At 46.1% G+C, this 22359-nt stretch overlaps 1 protein-coding gene across 5 annotated transcripts in view; it reads right to left on the bottom strand.

Annotated features, from left to right (window-relative positions):
* KLHDC4 (kelch domain containing 4) overlaps positions 1 to 21632 on the bottom strand; it is a 30065-nt gene extending 8433 nt beyond the window's left edge. Inside the window, exons 1-7 of one of the 5 annotated variants that reach the window (XM_040615276.1) lie at positions 21427 to 21632; positions 20137 to 20228; positions 19056 to 19134; positions 17988 to 18086; positions 14762 to 14898; positions 7274 to 7366; positions 6204 to 6363 (exon numbers count right to left, since the gene is read on the bottom strand). In XM_040615276.1, coding sequence (XP_040471210.1) covers positions 6204 to 6363; positions 7274 to 7366; positions 14762 to 14898; positions 17988 to 18086; positions 19056 to 19134; positions 20137 to 20228; positions 21427 to 21525 — 759 coding nt within the window. In that variant the 5' untranslated portion in view covers positions 21526 to 21632. Of the gene's footprint in view, positions 1 to 6203; positions 6364 to 7273; positions 7367 to 13876; positions 13952 to 14761; positions 14899 to 16985; positions 17128 to 17987; positions 18087 to 19055; positions 19135 to 20136; positions 20229 to 21426 lie in introns of those variants that run through there. The other 4 variants (XM_040615277.1, XM_040615279.1, XM_040615278.1 and 1 more) reach the window with 4 other exon arrangements.
* Between the last annotated feature and the right edge of the window lie 727 nt (positions 21633 to 22359).

Raw genomic sequence — 22359 nt, 5'->3', positions numbered from 1 at the left:
ATGCAGAGCTCCTACTTGCTTGTAATTCCCTTCCTCCTGGGGGTGATGGCATTGCTGTGCTGTGTAACTGCTTCCAAGATGCAGGCAGTGGATCCCAGCAGAAGCTGGATCCAGTCCTCAGGAAGACAGGCAGGACTTGGGTGCCCCTGAGAGCACAACAGCACAGCGTTGTCCTGTTCTTGCTGCATATCTGTACCCAACCTTGTGCCTTGCACTTGACAGGTTTTGTTATTGCAGGGTATGCTGTGTTGTTACTGCATGCTCTGGTACCCAATTTGTAGGAATAGTACTCAATTCTTAGAAAGGCAGAAGAGAGGAAAGTGTGTTTGAGGCATTGCACAACAACACTGTAACTTGGATGATGCTGAGAAGCCCTGGGGAAGGCCGATAATGAAGTGCTGGAGGAAACAGGAGAACTCTGCTCACAGTGCAGCAAAAAGGAAGCTTCAGTTAACTTAAGGACCAGGTTATGCCTAGTCCTTGGGAAATTTTTTAGTTTGGGGCTGTGGATCACGTCATCTTGCTCTCCTCATGAACCTAGGCATGCCCATTAGCAAACTGAAAGACACACACTCTTCAACACAAGATGTCTACACTGGAAAGATCCTCTTCTATGCAACCACTTCAATGGAGTCAGCAATCGCACTATTCCACCTACTGTCCTCAAGCAACAGAAGGTCAGGCACAGAGAGAGACAGGAAGCTTGTAGGAACAAGTATTACTGACATCCTATTTTCTGAATAAGAGGTTATATAGTGACAACTTCTTCAGCCACTGCCAGTTCTCCAGCACATCGACAACAAGTGAGACAAGTTTCTGCATAAATGAGAGTTCTGAGGCATAGCTAAAGGAGCTCTGGTGTTGGGAGACGCGGTAGGATGGGCTGCGAGCTGCCCACTTTCAACAGACCCTTGAGTAGGAAGGGAAAGAAAACCTTCTCCCAGAAAGGTGCTGTAAGTATCAAGCACACCAATTCATAGCCTGGTGGTGCATGTATTTTGCCATCTACAGCAGGAGCTCTCAAGTTCAAAGAGCTGTGAGTCACTGTGCCGAGCAAGTGCCACGCTCTGGCAATGTCATACTTCCCTGTCTCTGTCGCACAAGTCTAGAGCAGAAGTCACCAGTGAGCTGCAGGCTGCAGACAGCTGAGATGCGGCCGCCTTTTCAATCTGTCCCTTACCTTAAACACCCTTCCAAGCCTCACCTGAGCAAACGGCTGTCAGGGATGGATGGGCAGAGGAGAGGAAGGGAGGGAGAGACAGGCAGGAGGCTTCACACCTTATAGGACTGAAGTGCCACCCAGAGACTGCAAAGTGCCTGCCTGCTAGCAGTAACAGAAATGGTGGTTGTTTCCTCCCCAGTCTCAGGCAGGCTGCACTTTGGCTTCAAATGCTAGACAGAGCACAGATTCATACACACAGGGGACACAAGTGTGGAGGAGCACAGTAAGATGTGTGCTGTCTGCACAAAAGGAGGGGAAATAACAAATACTGAGAGCGCAGTTGGCTTCACCGTCGTACAACCTGCACAGAATAACTGCATTACTTTTCTCCTGAAAACCACACATCTCCCTGTAGTAAACATGCTGCGTATACAACATGACAAAGCTTCTTGGGCTGAGAAAACCCCAATGAGGTGGAGTGGGAGTTAGTTATTTGTTGTCAAAGAGATTCATGTTTTCAACAGCTCACACTGGCTCAAAAGCAGACACTTCACCAGCAAGCAGTACACTGCTACTGGAGAGATCAATCCCCTCGCACCCAGGACACCTGCTTGCCCTGAACAAATCGCTCCACCAGTCACAAGAGACTCCTGTTTGCCCCACTGTCCTTCTTCCCTTCAAGTTCCAGGTGTTTGCTTTCAAGCACAAAACTGGCTTGGATATCCACAGCCTACTGTTTGCACATACAGGTACATTAGCAAGTTACAAGAGCTTTACAGGCATTAGCTAAAAAACCCCTAGCTCCACTGACAGCAAGATGCCTGTTTATCCCCCTTCAAAGAGCAAGAAAACCAAGGCATGGAGAGCCGTTCTTCAGAAAGGGAATCAGGATTCCCTGTGTATAAAGTGCTAAATGTGTCTGATAAAAAGAGATTAACAATGGCAAAATACATCGAATTAGCAGAGGCCCTTAGTAGGCAGAACTACAGAGGGAACCAGTCCTATCAGATCTAGCAATTCAGGCAAATGCTCCAGCCCTGCCACAAGCAACCTCCCAGCAGAATCCAATTCAGCTTTGCAAAGCTTGCCACTAAAAAAAAAAAATCATCCCAAACCCTAAAAAATAACCCAACATGCTAGTCTGCTTTGGCACCCAAAAGCCAGCCCTCCCATGGCTTGTAGGCTGCTTGCACCTGCAAGGTAGAGCAGCGTTAGCCTCCAACACCTCCCGGCTGCATTCGTCGTGCCAGTCAGGCACAGTGCGCTCACGTTGCCTAGCAATAGAGAGGTCTTGCTGCTTCATACAGCCAAAAATGCAGCTTGCTGCAGCAAGCCCCATCCCCAGCATGAGAAACGGGCGAGGACATCTTTTAAGATCAGCAGGAGAGCCAGTCTGAGCTCCTTGTGGGATTCTGAGGTACGCTTTAGGCAGAGCTGACAACGCCCACAACATCCCCTTCTGTAAGGGCTTGCTGAAGTTGCCTTTATCGTTTCAAGGCTGAAGATGAAACAGATGAACACAGGGACACCATAGTGCTAAGGATCATGAATTTTAAAATATCAAGACACACCCCTGTTAATTTGTGCACCACCTCAAGTTAAGTCACACTCAGGGTTATAAACCTCCTTTTTCAACACCTGCATCCTGGTGGTTCACTTGGTCAGCAAAATCTAGTGGCTGGCACAGGCAGCAGGATGTCTATGTACCAAGGTTCTCGTCCTGGCTCAGTATAAAAGCACTGGAGGGCCTTAGACAAGTCACTTGATCTTTTCTGCCTCTGTTTCCCCAACCACGAGAGATACTTTCTTACCCAGGACACATGAAGGAAATTCAGCAACACAGCCTGGACTGACAGACATTACTGAAAACTCACCCTCCACACTCAGTTCTGCATGCAAGTCCGGAAAAATCAAAGCAGGGACTAAACCTCTCTGCTTCTGCCTTCCCAGCTCCCAATGCCTGCTGACCTGAGGACAGGCAAACTGATCACTTGAGCAGGGCAACATCCTGGCAGCAAACTGACAGCGTTGCTCAGGCTTTATAGAGCCTCAGCACCCAGCTGGGTACAGAGATGCCTACAATTCCACCCATAACCATGAGCCTCCTGGACTCATTTCTTTTTGACCTAGGCAACACGCATTATACTACATCGCACAGCTGTTCTGGTACAGTACTTCAAAGCAGATTTAGACGGGCTAAGGAGAGCACAGGATGTAATCACAGAATCATAGAACAGTTTTGGTTGGAAGGGACTTTCAAAGAACATCTAATTTCAAGCCCCCTGCCATGGGCAGGGGGACCTTCCACTAGACCAGGTTGTTCAAAGCCCCATCCAACCTGGCCTGGGACACTTCCAGGGATGGGGCACCCACAGCTTCTCTGGGCAGCCTGTGCCAGCACCTCACTGCCCTCATAGTAAAGAATTTCTTCCTTACTATCTTTCGGCTTAAAGCCGTTCCCCCCTTGTCCTATCACTACATGCCCTTGTATAAAGTCCCTCCAGCTTTCTTGTTAGCCCCTTTAGGTACTGGAAGGCTGCTATAAGGTCTCCCCAGAGCCTTCTCCTCTCCAGGCTGAACAACCCCAGCTCTCTCAGCCTGTCTTCATTGGAGTTGTATGCACCAGAACTGCCCACCACAGGAAAGCAGCCTTGCCACATCACAAATCTCTAGCCATGCAACAGACATACCATGTTGGTATTAAAACAGAGGAGCTATTATGATTTCTGCTTCCCTTCCCTTCAAACCAATTCACACCATATACATGCCGAATAGCAGCTCTTGCCTCAGGAGACTTCTACAGAAACGTGCACCTTTTTTACAGCACATGTGCAACTCTGTCCTGCCTCTTATTAGAAGAGAAGTCTCTATACGACTGCGAATGGCATTTTTCTTGGACATTTGCCTGGCTGCATATGCAAAATATCTTCATAAGGCAAAAACGTCTTCATAGCACTCCTGAAAGTGCCATCCGCCTCTAATTGGCGACAATGAATACATCTTCTCCAGCTCCAATTACATATTGTTTCCTCCACCATCTACCTCTTCTTTCTCCCAAGAGTACCCCAGCCAGTGACTCTAAGGGGAATACACAAGCCAAATGCACTTTCTTCACTTCGACATAAACCCAAAGAGACTCAGCTCCACCACCGGCTGTAAGCAAAGATGGAATGAGAGTTAAATAGCCACACATTAATGAAGTTGTGCTTCTCCTAGAAGGGCTTAATCTTGCTGAATTAAATTTTCAGGGGCGTGCTAAAGGTTTGTTGCCTTTGCATCTCAAGAAAGATACAGAGAGAATTCTGTCCAGTGCTTTGGTCAATTTGTAGCTCAGCTGCACCATTCCTGCCTGAAAGTTCACTTGTGCTACAGAATACACAAGCAAAGTCTCTGTTAGGAATGGCACAGCAGAGAGAAGCAGACAGCTCTCTTTATTACAAAGAAAGCAGATTCGTAACAAGAGTGGTTATTTTAATCTAAAAGCTGTTCTCCGAGCCGGAAAGGAACTGCGCCCAGCTCTTATGCTTGCCCAGTGCCCTGCATAAAGGCTGAGGGCAGCTTTGCATTACCCCATCCCTTCTACTGCAATTGTATTAGCTCTAAGCCAGAGCAGTGTGACACAGCCCACCCTCGTAAAGTGGTATAGAATCAACTGCAAACACTTGTCAACTTTTATATTTCCATGGGGCTCGGTGTGCACTTGAAACCCAGCTGCTTTCAGTAGCCACGAGATCCACATCTAGCATAGCATGCAGGCTCATGCTTCCTTCCCACCCTCAAGCGTGAGGAAACAGGACAGAGAAAGGAAGAGGACAAAGCCCTTTCGGGCAGAAAATGCCTCTGTATTGTTACTGCTATTTAATAAAATGCACATCTGATGAAATAAGAGCCCTAAGCGCAGGCCGTGAGGAGGCACAAATGCTTCTAAATATATAGACAGACTATCTTCCCTTTCCCTGCTTTTCTTCTTTGTGCATTTATTCACGTTAGAATAACAACGCGTCCTTCTCCCCCAGCAATGCACTGCTGGAAGCAATGCCTTTCCACTGAGACAGCAGCAGCAGGATCCGGGTCTTCTGTCTGCATTTGCAACATTAAAGGCTTTTGCAGGAGCCTTTTGCTCAATGAAATATTTACTTCCTCCTGCCCAGCATGGAGACAGGGATACTTGGTCAACGAGGACATATGGTCTAAAGGCTATCCAGTATAAATTACCATGATTAACAAAGCAAGCAGCAGAGCAGAGGAAGCCTGGTGCTCATCAGAAGTCTTCCTTAGCTTATTGAGTTTGCTAACTAGTGCTGCTCCCTTAACCCTTTCACTGATGTAAGAAAATACAAGCCTCCTGGCAACTGCTGCTTTTAACCTGCAAGTACTGGAACACAGATGAGTACTACTTGAGAATGCTTTAAGTTGGCAGTAACCACCATTGCCAAAAAATGTCATTTCTCCCAGCTGCTTATTCCTACCTCTGTGATACCACCTTCTTACATTAGATTAGCAGGGAGAATAAAAAACATATTTTAACCAAGATAAGCTCATCAAACAGCACACAAAAGGCACAACTGGAAGGTGCCTCCTTTGGCAGTAGCACTGCAAACCAGTTCCTGTGTACTAACAATCCAAGGGCACAACTATACATTTGCTCCAAGCTGGCATAACCACAGGCTAACACGCACTCTCATTACCAGTGTTTTTTGGACATCTGGCAGCTGCCTGACACGTGGAAACACTGTCAGTCAAGCAGCAGGAAATAAAAGTGACAAGATCACTAAATCTTGCACTGGAGACAAGGCTTGCGAAGGAGCAGAGGGCAGCAGCAGTGCAGAGATCTGTGTTGCTCTCCCAGGCTGGAAACCTGCTGCCCTCTCCAAGTAGGGCTACGCAGCCAATACAGGCCAAGACCATTCCATCAGCCCCACTTATGCAACCTGAGTTTGTCACATTTTAGTTTTCACTTTAGCCCCTTAGTTTTTCCATCAACTATTCTGTTTAGAATCTAGGAAGTAACTGCCTTGCCTTACCACAAAAACTCTCCTACCTGTTTGGAGTAGCCTCCATAGATGATTATGCTGCCCTCAGGACTGGCAGCCATTTGACACCCAGATCTTGGAGCAGGCCCGATCCCCGATGGAGCCAGCTTGCTCCAGGTGAAGGAGTCCAGGTTGAAGGCATACACATCGTTGTAATAGATGTAATCTCTAGAGAGAACAAATTGGCACATCAAAGATTTTTTAATAGTCACCATTTAAGACAGCATAAAATATCATCTCAGGAACTGCACCAGGAACCTCTGAAGAGGTACAGCACCTTATTCAGCTTCTTGCATTTATGACTTTTCTCCTTCTGTAGCAATGCACGAAAGATTTGTTCCAGTGAGGATTATTATTTCAGTGCAACAATTTGCATTTGACAACACTCCTTTAAGCAAGGCCTCTCTGGTTTCTTTTTTACCCATGTCATTCCTTACTACAAAAGAGGTTTCATTAACTTATTGGAGTTAACATGGTCCAAGGTAACTTAAACCGGAACAGAAAAGATCAAAACAGATTAGAGCTACGTCTGTCTAGGAGAGTGGGAAAAATATACATATGCCCTCTCCTCTTTCTACTGGCCAGCTCACAAACTGCTAGCAGAAAACGCTCTGCACAGGTTAAACTCCCAAGGACACAGCCAAAGCGAGGGAGGGCTTTGCAGCTTGCATTGTGCTCCCAGGGACCGTGGTTATGCCACTTACTGTTTCTGAGACAATATGTAGCTCCACTCTCTTCACAGTCCCCATGTGTAACTCTGACCTTATGTAGTACGTGAGAGCCTACTGAGAAGATGCTTCCAGGAAGACAGAGCTCTTTGACAAGATTCAGAGGCCAAAAGTGATGTATTGAGCTTTAGCTACAAGGATGAGTAGCTACTTCAGTGATCAGCTAAGTGGTACAAAGGTTTCTCAAACACTTGAAGACTTTACATCAACATCACTTGTCTTTCTAACATAGTCCAGTTCAGTAATAGTACTGCTGAGGATAATCCTTCCATTAAAGCTCATCTTTCTGTTACTGGTGAAACTGTAAAAACAGAGGATTCAATACCACCAGCTACGCTGCAATAACCCACCTTGCACTCTCATGGAAACCTCCAAAGATGATCAGCTGTCTTTTGCAAGCAACCATTCGATGTCCGCTTCGTCCAGAGGGACCTCCTGATGCCCTGAAATGCAAAGAAATTCCACTGATCAGCAAAATTTCCTCTCTTGTTAATGTGTCAGTCCATTTTTGTTGAAGTCATTTCAGCTGGGCTGGCTGAGTTCAGCTTCTGTTCTCCTGAAATGGGAGACCACAGGGAACTTTGTTGTCTTAATACATATGTATGCTTTTCTCCAGAACAGTGTGTGCGCTCTTCCTGTAACTCTTAGTATTTGCCACACAGGCATTTTGCAGGAACAATTTTATTCCTAGTGATAAGCCGTTTAGTCTCCAACGGCACCCTAAGTCTTGAAGTCTTTTCTGCTATGACTCAGGAGCTAATTTTTCAGGAGTGTTTAACGAATAGCAGTTAACTCCCACAACCGTAGGTAAGACACTCCAGACAGATGCTTTCTCCAAGTACCAAGTAAGAGCCAGAGACTGGCTCTGACATCCACTCTCCTGCAGTCTCAGGAAATCACATGTCCATAGCATCTCCGCTCATCCACCTGCAGTTAAGATATGACATCAAACTAGTGAGAAGACTTTGTAAATTACTTGGATTTCCTCAAGAACAAAAGCACTGCAACAAAACAAGTCATCGTTATTATCTTACACATTAAAAAGCAGCTATGCATCACTGTTCTGCTCTTCCAAGCCTTCTTGACCTTTCAGTTAAATGTGCTACTCCCATTTCCAGGAACCAGCAACAACACCCCATCTGTCACATTCAAAAGCTTCACGCGAAGTCAGGCAGCTGGCAACAACATTCCTGAGAGGCAATGAAGAAGCACCTTCCTTCATGTTCACCAACAGACTGAGCACCATATGAGAGAGAACAAAAACAGCTCCAAGAACTCTTAAAACAAAGGCAACTTTAGGCCAAACTGCAGAGGAAACGGCATTTTGCTCTGTGTGTTCTCTGCCCCCATGGACTAATCAATCACATTTTCACTCTCGCTGTGGAGTTTCCCAAAGTGCACACAGTGAGCACCACTGAACTCAGCAAGACTTCTCAAATAGGCAGTGTTAACATGTGTTAAGTGGTTGCAGAATCAGGGCCTAAATAAGTATGAAACCTGCTCACTGTTAAAAACAACAGCAAAACCTAAACCCACAACCCTACTGCTACACTTTAACTGACAGCAGGTGGCTGTAAAGTGTGGTGATAGGTTTCTGTGGAGAGAGAAAAATGAGGGCCCTTATTTACCATCAGAAATTACAATCTCACACCAGTCATAATGAAAAACTCCAAGCAAGACAGCAGTGCTTGGTTGAGACTGAATTAATATCTATTGCTTGGACTTTTTATTCTAACAGAGAGTAGGGTTTTCTAGGAGTTTACTGGATTTTTAAGTACCATCCTACAGAAGAGCACCTCTAGTATTAATTTCACCAAGATCTGAAATCACTATTTTCTCTTCTGGAACAAAGCTCCCACATTACTATTCCAAAGGATGACACCTTTAAATTTTTTTTTTTTAAAGGAAAGAAGGAACCGAAAATCTACAAACATTAACAATCCTGTTCTCAGAAAGCATCTGCCTTGCTTCTCAAACAGGTTTCCTCCAAGTCAAAACTCAATTCCGAACAATGAAAAGTTTATTCATTGATGTGTGTGTTCTAATAAACAAGCTCCCACAAATGTGCAATTAACTCAGTGTCACAAAAAAACTCCTCCAGTCAGGGGCTGGGTTGGAATTCAATGAAGCCTCACTGCCACCAGCATCACCTGCTCTCAATCATAAGGCTGTGCTCTCCTTCCTTTAGACTAGCAACACAAGCTACAAGAACAGGTTCCAAGAGGCCTCACCCTGCACAGTACTGTATCACCTCAGCTTCCCTGGCCTCAACATCACACATTGCAGGGATCAGCTATAAAGGAAAGTTTATAGCCTTTGATGTAAGGACATGCCCTCCTAAACTTGCAACAGCTGCTCTTCGAAAGTATTTTTACACGGAGCTATTCAGACAAAGTCCTTTGTCCCCAGTCTCCAAACACAACACTGGAAAAACCAAATGGCACAGCAAAGCAGGACTGGCAGTAATGTCTAACCCTGCTGCCACTCCAGAAGGCACTTGCTGCAAGCTCCAAGACTTGCTTCCCAAATGTGAACTGCCTCCTTTTACCTGTATCACTGCTCACAGTCCAAAACAAGCATTTTGGAAATGGTTTCACAGACTTTATGATTAATACTCTACTTCATGGGGTTGACACCAGAAAGAAGACATGTGGGAGGGAGCTGTAAATTCTCCAGACTTTTTTTAAAAATAGATTCAAATATAAGTCTGGAAAAGGACTGGCTCTACACATGTACAGCATGAGTCTGATCAGAACTGCTCCATAAGGAATTTGCTTTTGCTTGTGGAGTTACTTTGGGACTTATAGTAACATAACAGGCCTGAATTCAGCCCCCAGATTCAAGAGGTACTTACATGTCACCCTGGCTACAGACCGCCTAAGCAAATTACCTTTTCATTCATTCCTTCATCCAGAGGATGCTCAGATGAATCTCGTAACCTTTCCATAACAATAAAAGTGATGATGCATAGCATATCCCATCAAAGGGGCATTTCAGGACAAAGCACTTTTATCCTCCAGTACTCGGGGCAGGTGAAGCCCAGGACTTCAGTGTTCAGTTTTAAGTCTTACACCTGTGAATGCAAACAAGCCTTCTGTCCAGCGGCACACACAGCATACCCACGTGCTCATACGCTCAGTTAGGAAGCACACCAGTGAAGGAATATGCAATTGCCACAAGGCACAAAATCCTCAAATCAAATTCCTTGCAAGGACAATCAACAGTTGTACATCTGGATCCTAATCTACCAAAGAACAAGCTCACAGGGCTCACTTCTGGGCTGACAGAGGAAGTCTACTCAACAGCACACCAAAATACCCTTCTTTTCTTCAAGCACCAACACACTTTTCTACCTTATGTCGCAGGACCTGATCCTTCTGGTGACAGGTAGCACATGAGCAAGAAGAGCCATCAGTCAGAAACAAACCTATGCTGAAAGGCATCCTGTACTGCAGTGACTGCTCCAGTTCTCTCTGTAAACAGCGTTAAACACACTTGTGAAATGCTACCCTGAAATATTTATAGCACCACATCTCACAAAACTGTTATGGGAAGTTATCATTAACATTCCAGTATTAAAGGGAAGGGAGTTATATAGGCTCAAAAGAATGACAAAGAACTACACAGAAGAGGGATCTGCCAGTTCCCAAGCACAACCCCAAAGCATGATGCTCCTTGTTCTCTTTGAGAAAGAGTGCACCGGGCCACGCAAAGCTGAATAAGAATGTTCTCTCTAGGAAGAAATGAGGCAATTAGGTTAAAATATTACTTAGCTCTAAGGCAGAGTAACAAACAGTTCATGCGCTAAGGCAACCTTGTGCATTACACACACAATAAGCTGGTTCCAGTAAGTCAAAGTCAGTTGCTGGCAAGTCTTCTAATGGGCTGGGATTTGTTCTGTTTGGACCATCTTTGTGCATGCAAAATGCAAGTAAATATAGCAATTTTTAACTCTGTCAAGCAGATTGGCACCACTGTGCTCTGTGTGAGGAGATAATGGAGATCCACTTCCCCAGCAGCCTTTGCAGACACTGCACAGGGATGTTATTCACAGGGAAGAGTCATTCAAGGTCTTCTCTTCAAAAGTGTTTTATAGCCAAGCCTCTTATGGCACTAAGATGGTCTGTGGCATGAACCGTAGGCCATGAAGGACAACATAATTGTCCGAAATATAAGCTGTGGCGCTGGAATACCTAGATTTCCTAGAACTGCAAGTTCAGATCACAGCAGGGTCAGCTTAGCTATTCAGTCCATGCAAACCAAATACATTTAAAATCACCTGAAACAGGGTACGTGGTTCTTCCCATGTGGAACAGAAACAGAAACTTTGTCTATTATACAGTCATTTCTTAATGAATAATTATGTTCCTCTATTATTTGCACCAAAATGAAGTCTTCCAAACCCAACTGAGTTTACCCAGTGCTGGTCTGTACCCCACATACCTATCACCAGGCATTTATTCAGGTAACACTGCTACCACATCAGACACATGAAATTATTGCTTGGCCTCCTATGTGAAGGCTTGTTACACCAGTTATATACCACCACAACCCACCAAATCCACACAATCTGCCCCCTCCACTTAAGTCTTCCCAAACATGTTCACCCTCCCAATACCACTAGTCCCCTAGCTGACCCCCACTGTCACCAGTCATCCCAGCTGGTTAATGACAATCCACAATAAGCAAGTGCTTGACTTCAGACAGCCGTGAGAAACCTATGTAGAAAAATGACAGCAGCAATGGAGTTCCCTGGCAACAAAAGCAAAATACTGAAGGAAGGGAAATGCAGCACATGTTATGATCATAGTTTTAAAAGAAGCAGAAAAATTCCTCGTACAACTCAGTCCTCCATGCCCTTTCCTCTTCCCCTTTCTATGCAGACTGTAATCAAGATGCCATATGGAAAAGCAAAGAGGCAGCAGAAACTTATTTTCACACTCAGTCAGGTTAGCATTAAAACAAAGACATCCCCTCCCAGCCTTCTCTGCCAGATGCCTCATCAATGCAGTTCTTGGAGCTCTGCCCAAGGATGGGGAGGAAATGTATGTTGTTTCACATGAACACTAAGACCAGGACACTCATTTTCAAAATTCCAGCAAGGCTGAAAGACAGACATCCACCCAAACACATCAGGAAGCTCCAACTGAGTAGATCCTGTATAGGGCGGGGAGAAAGAAAAGATCACCTCTTCAGGGCACTTTGAACCATGTAATTTATGATGCTCACTTAGTAGATAAGAGGATAGATGTTTTCTAAGAAACACTGAAGATCAGTGTCTCCAAACACATCGTCCCACTGTGTCAGGGCAGCCAAGGTGACATGTGACAACCAATACCTGGGAATGGAGGGCAGCTCTAGGCAGCTTGAAGAACATCATACCTAGAACTTGCTCCCTCAGTGGGACCAGGCACTCACCTTGCCAATCCGGCTCCCTCCCCACTAACTGTAACAACCCATCTCACCAGAATCTCTTGCCATGGTTTTAGTCCGCTTGGGGCATCCTGTGACTCACAGCACATGTAAACATCATGCTCAGCTCCAGGGAGGGAACAGGTTATTTTGCAGTATAAGTTACACTCAGCATCCTCAAGGCTGCTCTCCCTCATGGGATAAGATACAGGACGAGCAGAACCTCATAACCACCTCGTTTCCTCTTCCCAGGCAGGTCAGGTACTGCAGCATTTCTTTTGGGAGTGGAAAACCCTAAATCAGCTCTACAGCAAAGCATCTACAAACCCACAAGAGAACAATTTGCGCCATTGGTGGTGGAGCTAATGAAGCCTCATCTGGAGTCTCCAATGGCTCACAAAAAAACAATCTCCCGCCCTCACTCTCTGCAGCTGGGTATTAACACTGCTGTCTGGTGAGGACTTTCTCAACCAAGAGTTTGGTTGAAATGACAACCCCTTCTCTCAGCAGGGACTCTATGGCGAGCATCACTTCCTCCCCCTCGCCTGCTTACATGAAACCGGTAGGGATGTAATGCATTTGAGTTCATCCCCTTTATTTGGCTGAGACTGAGCAAGGGATTCAGAAGTTATTTTGGGGGAGCTGGGTAGGGGTACAGTCACAGTCATTACGTCAGCTTCTTCCTAACAACAACAGGCAGATCAGCCTGCACACTGACAGGTCTTTTTAATCCCTGCACCTCTTAAAGAGCCCTCCATCATACTGAAGGGTTTCTCTCACCCCCCACTTCTCAATGACAAGCAGGGCTCACTACAGTAAACCTGGCTTCCTATAACATTACAAATTAAAGCTGTTATTAGATTAACACTGTCAGGTCTGGAGCCAAGAACCACAATGATGGACAGGAACCAGCCACTTACAAATTGAAGAGTTATCCCTCAGCCTCCCAGAGCTACTCAAAAGGACGATCCCTGGATTCTTGCAGAGCAGTCAGCTGCCAGATCCTGTGCTGTGAGGCATCCTTCTAACCCAGCCGGTTTTGGACTCCTTGGGATTGTGTGCTTTGGCTGTATATGCCCCCCTTCCACACCAGAGTCACTTCAGTGCTACATTAACATCAGTAAAATTAGACCTTCACATTTTCCCCTTGTCAAGCAATGTCAATGCAACCATTTCACAGGGAGTGGGAAAAAGGCAGACAGGCACGATGACTCACTGCGTGGCCTCAGGCATGTGCCAAGGCAGAGCCAGAGTATCCATCTCTGTACAGCTCAGTCCTAACCCACCCTCTCAATTACTGTGCAAGAAGAGACAGACGCAGGTAACAGGCACCCACACCCTGTAAGCAGGGCGAAAAGTGAACGACCTAGGCAGATTCAAGGCTTCCCACCTGAAAGAAGGACACAGAGCTCATAACCACGACCTCCATGAGTCAAACAGATCAGCAGTGCTCAAAAGCTGCTGCTTTCCCCAGTGCCGCTTCAAAGGTCAGCTGCACAAGAAGTCACAGCACAGCTTTGGGTGGACTGGAATAATCTTACCATCAAGACAATCCCAAGGTCCAAGAGAAAGTTTGTGTCAAAGTCAGAACCAAAGCCACATGTCCTGCCTCTCAGTTCACTGGATGACCCACCAGACCTCTTCTTTTCTGATGCATATATAAACATAAGCAGCAAAGCCAAGAAGCCAAAGGTAAAGGAAATATTAGCAGAGGACTTTAGGCCAGATCCACATAAGGTACGTAGACACTTTAACTCCTATCAAAAACTACTAGGGCTTTTGGCACTATCTGCTTTGACAGGCCTGAATTATTGGCTTGTTTATCCCAAGGGATCTTGAAGCAGCAAATGTCAATTACCAGGAGCACAGCTGGCTCTGTGGATAGATACAAGCTGTCTTCTCAAGCAATGGTAAAATTGAGAGATCCTTGTACTGGTCTTGTACAACCCAGTCAGGAGAAGCCCAGACAGATGGAACAAGAAGTACCGTTTTGATGCTGGACGTCATCTACACCCACCATGTTTGGGAGGACGGAGTGCTTTTCATCATACTCCTTCCTTCAGTTAAAGTAACACCCAAGCAAACCCATGCTCCAAAAAATCACATACTAAATAAAATGGCTTTGGCCTCAATAGAGTTGGAACACATCTCTCATTTCCACTTCGTTCTGGTGGCTGTCCTCTCCACCATTCTAGGGCAGGCACCTCTGTACTCAAGGGAGAGATGGGCAGACAGCTGGGAAATCACAGCACTATGCCAGGAATCAAACTTAGATGACACTGGCACAGTTTCTCCTGAGGTCAACACCACTGACTTCAGAACACATCACAGAATCATAAAATACCAGTTGGAAGGGACCTCAAGAATCATCTGGTTCGACCTTTCTTGGCAAAAACACAGTGTAGTCAAGATGGCCCATCACTTACTTGATCTGCTCCCAGGTCTTGGTAGACAAATGCAGGACCCAGAGATCCTTGTAATGATAGAACTGTTCCCCATTGGGAGATGCAAACTCCCCGCCAAATATCCACAGCTGCCCACCGGCTGTGGGCACCACTGCTGCCTGCCAGAAGAAGGAAGAGCTGGATCAGACAAGGGTTCAGAAACCAGTGACAGGAGAACTTTCAATCAGATGTGCAGCTGTCTCCAAATACCAGAGAGCAGACAAGTGGCAGTGGCTGCTGCCGCCCTGCTTGACAATAGCAGCTCTCTGGGGCTGAAAGATGAGGAATGGCTGAAGGATGAGGAATTTCAAAAGCAGGTTACTCATTGTTTAGCACACCTTTCCTATTGCAAAGGAAAGCTGGCCAAGGAGCAGGGCTTTTCTGACCTCCTAGCATCTTGAATTCCAGTTCTACAAATTCAACGTTCCTTGGGAATCATCTTGGGATTTAGTTTAACCACAATTGTTCAGACCTCTCTGTCCACAAAAAGGAAACCTCCCCACAACTAAGGCTCAGCAACATTTCACCCATCCTTTAGTCACATAAATAGCATCCTGCAGAAGACATACTGAGGCTGGTGAACCCTAAGCCATGGGAGGAACAGGGGTGCTTCCTGCCTCCAAGACACATCTAACATCCCAGCACCACGCAGGCACAGTGATGCAAGGAAAAGTCTTTTGGAAAAAGCCATTAACAGTGCACAACTGCCCTTTGCAGTTTTTGTAGATTATAAAACAACAAGCAGTAAAGAAGTCAAGCTGCAGTACAAGTCCAAACCTGGCACCTCCCAAGACATGAAAAGCACTACTGCTCACTCTGAAGAAAAAACCCACCCCAAACACAGAAGGAAATGCACAGCATTTGGACAAGAGCAGACTGGTGCTGCTTTAATTAGGGCAAGTAGCAGAGAGAAGAATATCAAAGGGGTTTGTGGGGTGGTTTTTTTTGTTTGTTTTGGTGGTTTGTTTTCTTTTGGACAGCGCAGCACTAAAACACTGTTGCAATGCAAGCTGACAGCTGAAAGCAGGGAAAGAAGAGCAAGACTCTACTTCATTAAAATTATCTGTGTAAGCACTAAGAAAGAAGGAAGGAATCCCAAAAAGGAAACTATGCGACTATGCAAATTTCTTCTTGACTGGGACCTCTTTGGTTATTTACACTATAAATAAATTCTTCCACACGTGTTTTTTCCAGGGTACACATTACAGATTAACATTGGGATAATGATCTCTTTCTTCAGAAGGGCTTCATTACCTGCTAATCTTTCCCCCAAAACAGCAAAGATTTTTAGCACCAGATGCACGACTGTGATGCAACGTAAACCAGCCTATATATGCAACGATTAAACACATGAGAAAATATCAGGGGGGGGCAAGCAGGATTTGTGGGAACATGAAGTTACCTAAACAAAGGGGACACATGCCTGATTTTCATGGGTATCTAAGCATTTAAAAGTTTAAAGGGAAGGTATATGCAACGGCCTGCTCATACTTGTGTGTGACCTTTTGAAAAGCTGGGTTGAAATCCATTACATAGCCAAACCTTTTCCTTAAACAACTGACAACACCCATCCATAGCTATTCTCGCCTCAGCTCTGTTGAACTGATGGAATGAAGCCAGTGTAATTCAAACAGAGCATCATGTGTCAGAGACCAGAGATGACAAATAAGACTGAAAACATGCACATACAAACCCACAGACAAGCTTCTGTTTATTTTTAATGCATATTCTGCATTAGCTCAAAGTCACAAGGAAGACAACAGACCAGCCAACTAACAAGGCTGAACTGCCCCCTGTGCAACTCTAATTCTTAGACAGAAAACTTATTGTTGAAGCAGGACTCCTCAGCTACGTTTCTGATTTTATTTTTGTTGCAATCCAGGTGCTCCCTGATGCACAGTCTGCCCGCTCAGTTCAGATTCAGCTGCTAGACAGCCATCTGCTGGCTACCAACACCAGCAAGCACCTCTCAACTCCACACTCGCAAAGCAATCCCTGTTCGCCTAGGGAAACAAACATTCAGATTTATGGTCTCCTCCTGGAATTTGGCCTCTGAAGTCAAGGTCCATTTTAAGCACCACAAGGTAGCCCAAAAATCAAGTCAGAACCTTTCAATTCAAGAAAGGACACACACCTCAGAGCAAGACTGATATTTAGACATAGTATAACAAAGGTCCATGAACCTAACCAGGGTACTGGATCTTACCAGAAAGCTCTGAAGAGCTTTGGCCGTAGGTAGGAAAATAACATTTGCATCCTGTATGGCAGCTTTTGAAATGTACCAGTGACCCAGCCACTTGCTGCAACAGGTAAGATAATCTATCAGACAGCTGGTGAGGGCCACAGACCTGCAAAAAATACAAGTCTTTGGTCCAGTTCCTAATGTGCAGGTGTTCACATAAATAAAGAAAACAAACACAAATCCTTCACTATCACAACCAGTCAGTCACCTTAATAATACAGGCACCAGAGAGGTGAATTCTTGGGGAGTGTCATGATATCCCAGGGCAAACTTAGACAACTTTGTCTATTGCTCTTAATGACAAAAAGAAAAGCAGCCCATCTGCCAAGGAAAAAAAAAAAAAATCACAACCCAAAGGCAGGACACACGCAGTCAGTGCTAGCGGTCCATCATGTTGTACAGTTGGGACCCTTGGCAAAGCCCAACTGCTACATGCTAGCAGGGACACCCTACAGTAATGGGTCTTTCACACTGCCGGAGCAGCATTATCTGTAATGCCCATAGATGTAGGCCTGTGGGCATTAAGGAAACAATCATGCACAGCAACTCTGCCATTCACAGCACTTTGATCAATTCAAAGTTGTACCCTGACCAGCATTTTGAAAATTCAGTGCCACCCTGGGATTATGATGGATGATTGAGCTGGTCCCTATGTAATACAGCAAAGAGTTCATCTGCAGAAGAAAAGCCTCCCCCATGAGTCCTGCTAGGCCAAGAGATACAATCCCAAATCTTCATTCCACACTTAAAAGTTTCCAGAGGCCACCCAGTGATCAGAGAACACAAGCACCTTGGACAGGCTTGGACAGGCCCCCTCAGCAGAAGAGGTGAAGTGAAATGATTGGCAGCCCCTTACAAGGAGAATGAAAAGTCAGAAACTCTTGGGGCAGTGGGAATCAACTCACATCCATCTTTACCGCAGAATTAGAACAATTCCAACTGCTGCTCTGGCACCCAGTACTTTACCTGGTGAGCACATCGCCTTGGTGGTGGGTTGGGGATCTCTACTTTAGACCAGCTGTTCTTCCGGATGTTGTAAACATACAGTTCATTATACAGGTATGTCTGTTAGAAAGGAAGAGAAAATACACATCACCACAGCTTTCCATTGGACAGGGTCAGTCTGTCCAAGCACGGGCACCCCTGGATGTTGCCTGTGAGTATGGGGGAGAAGGAGCACAGGACCAGCTTTGCAAAGTAACAGCTCACCTGCCTCATCAGGCAGGGAAGGAGGACGACCACCTCCTCCACTAGCCTGCGAGTCAGGAACTTTTTCAGAGTGATCCACTAGACTGGACTGTTCTTTCCCAAACCCTTGGTTAAGCCTACGATAGCGTGAGATATGAGGACTTAAGAAGTTGGAGCTTAACGTAGATATGCAGGTTAAAGTTGCCCAAACTGCTGCTAAACTCCAGGGACCGGAACAGCGTAAGGTAGGGAAGCAAGTAGAATCAGTTTAACACATCACACTGTGTAATCCTAAGGCCGCCAAATATCATTGGAAGGCTTGAGTTTAAGCTACAGTACATAAAACTTCTTAGGGTCACAAAGACCTGTTTGTCTCCAGCAACACAAGAAACATTTGAAGCTTGCAGAAATTCAGTAACAAGAATGCCCACCTACAAATACTTGCTACTGTACAGATCTCCAGGGCAGGCAACGCCTTGCCAGCAGCAAAACTGCAGAAGTACCTTGTTTTTACAGATGGAAGATAGATATTCTTCAATAGTTACCAAAAATGAGGAGCAGATATGGCTACAATTAAGTCTGGAGAAATTATGAAGCCCTGAAATATTGATGCCGAGACAATCACTCTGACTCCTTAATGGGCTCTAACATGTCTCCTTCCTGCCAACTGTTCAGGCATGAGACAGTATCACGGCAGAATTAAAAGGCTATTTTGCTCTCATTCAGGAACAAATACATATTTTATGACTGCTGCCTTGAATTTCACTTCAAATGAGACTCATGCAAATTACAGTAAAAGGCAGAGAGTGGGTAGAATAAAGAAGAAAAAATTAAAGTATACATTACTTTTTGGCCATTGAAATATTCACCTCCAAAAAGGATCAATTCATCTTTCTCAGGGTGAGCAGACAGGGAGCCATTCAGCCTGCAAAACAAAGAGGGATGTCCAAAACAGCAGATGTGTAAGGGTTGTGCAAAACTCAGAAGCTTGAAGCCTTTAACTCAGCTAGCACTAGCACCTCTGCCCCCTAGCCACAAAGGTCTCTCCATCATCTGCCAAATTACTAGCCTGCGATACTCACCCCAAGGCTAGAAACTTCTCAAAGAAATTAACTTCTTTAAAACTTTCAACGAGATTAATTTGACACGGTCTGAAATCTTCTCCTATTTTAAGAACACACGTTACATTGTCATTTAACACGCTTTTTGACGTGAGCTCTTTAATTTTAATGCTGGTGTGTCAAGAACAAAAATTAAGTTTTATGAGGGCACATAACTATGGGTAGAACTGGGCTGTCTCGTATCAACTTATCTGCGTCATTATGCTGCAGTCGTCACTGGTCACTGCTCACCTATGTACCACCAGTGTTTTGCACCATCCGGAGATAGACCCCGACTACTCCCAAGGAAGAACTAAGTGACCACCATTAACACCCTTGTGAGATTGAAAGTAATGTACTGACCTCTCCCACTACATCGAGCAGAAAACAGGTATCACAGAGAAAGGCATTTATTTAACAAGCCACAGGAAACAGAAATACAGAACCTACAAGTCTGTGGACCCCAAGTTACACTAGATAAAGTGTCCTGTATCTCATGGCATATCCTTTTGCCTCTTAAGCCCCTTCAGCTTTCTAGCCCAAACCCAAAACTTCCTCCTAACTTTTCTTTTTCCTCAAAGCTCTGTAATCTAAACCTGCTTTGCCTCCTTTGTGCTGATGGGATGATTAAAAAACAGATTTTAAGGGAAAAAGAAAAACTTTTGGTCCTTTTTTTCACCAGGTATTCAATATACAAGATATTTCTGAAGTCCAGATATAAGCCGTGCCTTCCACTTTCAGGAAATAACTTCACATAAATAAATTTCATTTAAGAGCACCATCAACTGCTGTATAAGTGAGAGCCAAAGCCTCACAAAATCTCTTACCTGGGTGAGGGGGGTGGGCAGGATGACTCAATTACTTGGGTCTTTTTAGCATCTAAACTCTGGAATTCTGCTATCAGGGCTTCAAGATCCTCCTGAAAATAAAAAGCCAGACTTGAGTTCCTTGACATGCTCAGAGCCACCTGCACACCATACGAAAACAGCACCCACCCGCACAATTTCCCTTTTTTAAAAAAAAAAATCGTCTGCTTAGGTTCCCCTCGTTCCAACTACAATAAATGGATGCCATTTCCACATATGCCTTAAAGATTGGTCTCCCCTAAAACACTAACAAGCAAAGTGCATTTAGTGCATGCCTGCTTTTCCTGCAGCAGAAACACTGCACAAATAAGCAAATAAATGTAAATCATTTAACAAAGTGATGAGCATCTATATGCTCCAATCCAGCCGGTCCTCTTCTGTGTCTGCAATGGAAAAACACCTACATGGAACTGGCAACTCTTTTCTATTCCCAGCTCATACTTTAGCTGGAGAGAGACCTGCACATATTTTTATTCCCTTTCAACTTCCGTCAATGAAAAACAAAAACTGCCTCCACAACTGCACATACACCGAGTTGCAAGGGCAGATGCAGGACTGCAGCTAAGGGGGGGTTCAGATCCAAGGTCTCTCCTACAACCCCCGTTGTTCACCACCCCCCTTCAGTTACGTTCTGAAGGTCTGGTCAAAGTAGAGATTTCCAAAATCTACGGATTTTGCCTCTGCAGCGTGCAGCCAGTATACATGTACACAGGCACGTTCCTGTTGACATCACGTTTGGACCAGGGAAAGGTAGCCCGTTTAAGGCCTAAATACAAGCACCCAGTCTAGTCAGAGAAACAAACATTTTCCTTTGCTTTTAAGGGCAGAAGAAAAGGGTGGGGGAAATGGAAAGCAAGAATGACCCTTAAATCGCATTTTTTTCGTCCTCCTTTTACACCTGCTATCACACACTGCTCCAGCTTTTCACAGATACATGCAAGTCTTCCCGGTGGCAGCTTTCCTGTCACCCCTTACCCTCTCTGCCCCCTTTCCGAGGGCCCTCGCACCCAGGCGGCACAGGCCGGCCCCAGGGGGCTGAACCACGCTACAGCCCCTCGCGTCTGGAGACGCTCCTTTGCCATCAGGCCGAAATACCCCTGTCTCCGACCCACTCCTCCGACCCTCACCTCCACCGCCGCTTTTCCCTTCAGGCCTCGTTCCAGAAAACGCCCCAAGACCCACAGAGAGCCCCAAGGGAGGCCCAGGCCTCGCGGGCCGGGGCAACCGGAGCCCCCCGCTGCCGTCCCTCACCTCTTCTTTCTTGGCTCTGCGGGACACCTTCTTCTCCATCTTCGCGGCCGTCTTCTCGGCTCCCTTCCCCTTCTTTTCCCGCTTCCCCTTCTTCCCCATGGCTGAAAGGCCGAGCTAGGCCGCGACAGCAGCACCGCGCTCGCCGCGCCGCGCTGGCCGCCCCGGGCGCACCGCGAGACGGGCAGCGGCGCCCGCTTCGGCCCGGCACTTTCAGGCTGCGGCCCGCCTCCTGCCCGAGCGGCCTGGCCGCGGGTGCCCCCTATCGGACCAGCGGACTCAGCGCCACAGACAGCAGCGAGGCGCGGCACCCGCCCTTTTCCCGCCTGCCCTTTTCCCGCCCGCGGCTCCCTGCTGGGGTCGGGGCTGAAGGAGGCGGCGGCTGGCCTGGCCCGGCCCCGTGAGCCCCTGCTGGGCCGGAGAGAGGCCCCAGCGCGGCTCCCCACGCTGCCTGCTACCTGCCCTCAGCGTTCAGACCTTGCTTTGACATACGCTGCTATTTATCCTGCCCTGAGGAGGCCGTTGAACCCACAAAATGGCCCCCCTCCCCTCACACAAAATGGCCCCTCCTGAGGAAGCACAGGGCCTAGGGGTCACCTGAAGGCATGAACTAGGCCTTGTGCAAGAATACAAAAGAACCACGGGCTGAATAATTCAGGGGTAGGGGGGCTGTGCAAGTGTTTCATTTCAGCTGCCAAATTTTGAAAATGGGGTTTATCTGGGCTAATCCTAGAGAGCTGAGGTGTTGGGAGAGCTGGAGAGAATATGGTGGGTGCTGTGAGGTGATGCTAGGCAGCTGCTTTTTTCCCTTGATGGTAGGGAAGGAATAATAATTATTTGGGGTTTATGTGGTATTTCACACAGATAGTGAGCCCAGGTAACACCTCTGGGAGAACCCCTCTCTGAACACCTAACCAGTGTGTACGCTGTAAATAG

This window comes from Falco naumanni, chromosome 15, assembly GCF_017639655.2.
Source record: "Falco naumanni isolate bFalNau1 chromosome 15, bFalNau1.pat, whole genome shotgun sequence".
NCBI lineage: Eukaryota > Metazoa > Chordata > Aves > Falconiformes > Falconidae > Falco > Falco naumanni.
This window is presented reverse-complemented; position numbering and strand designations above follow the sequence as displayed.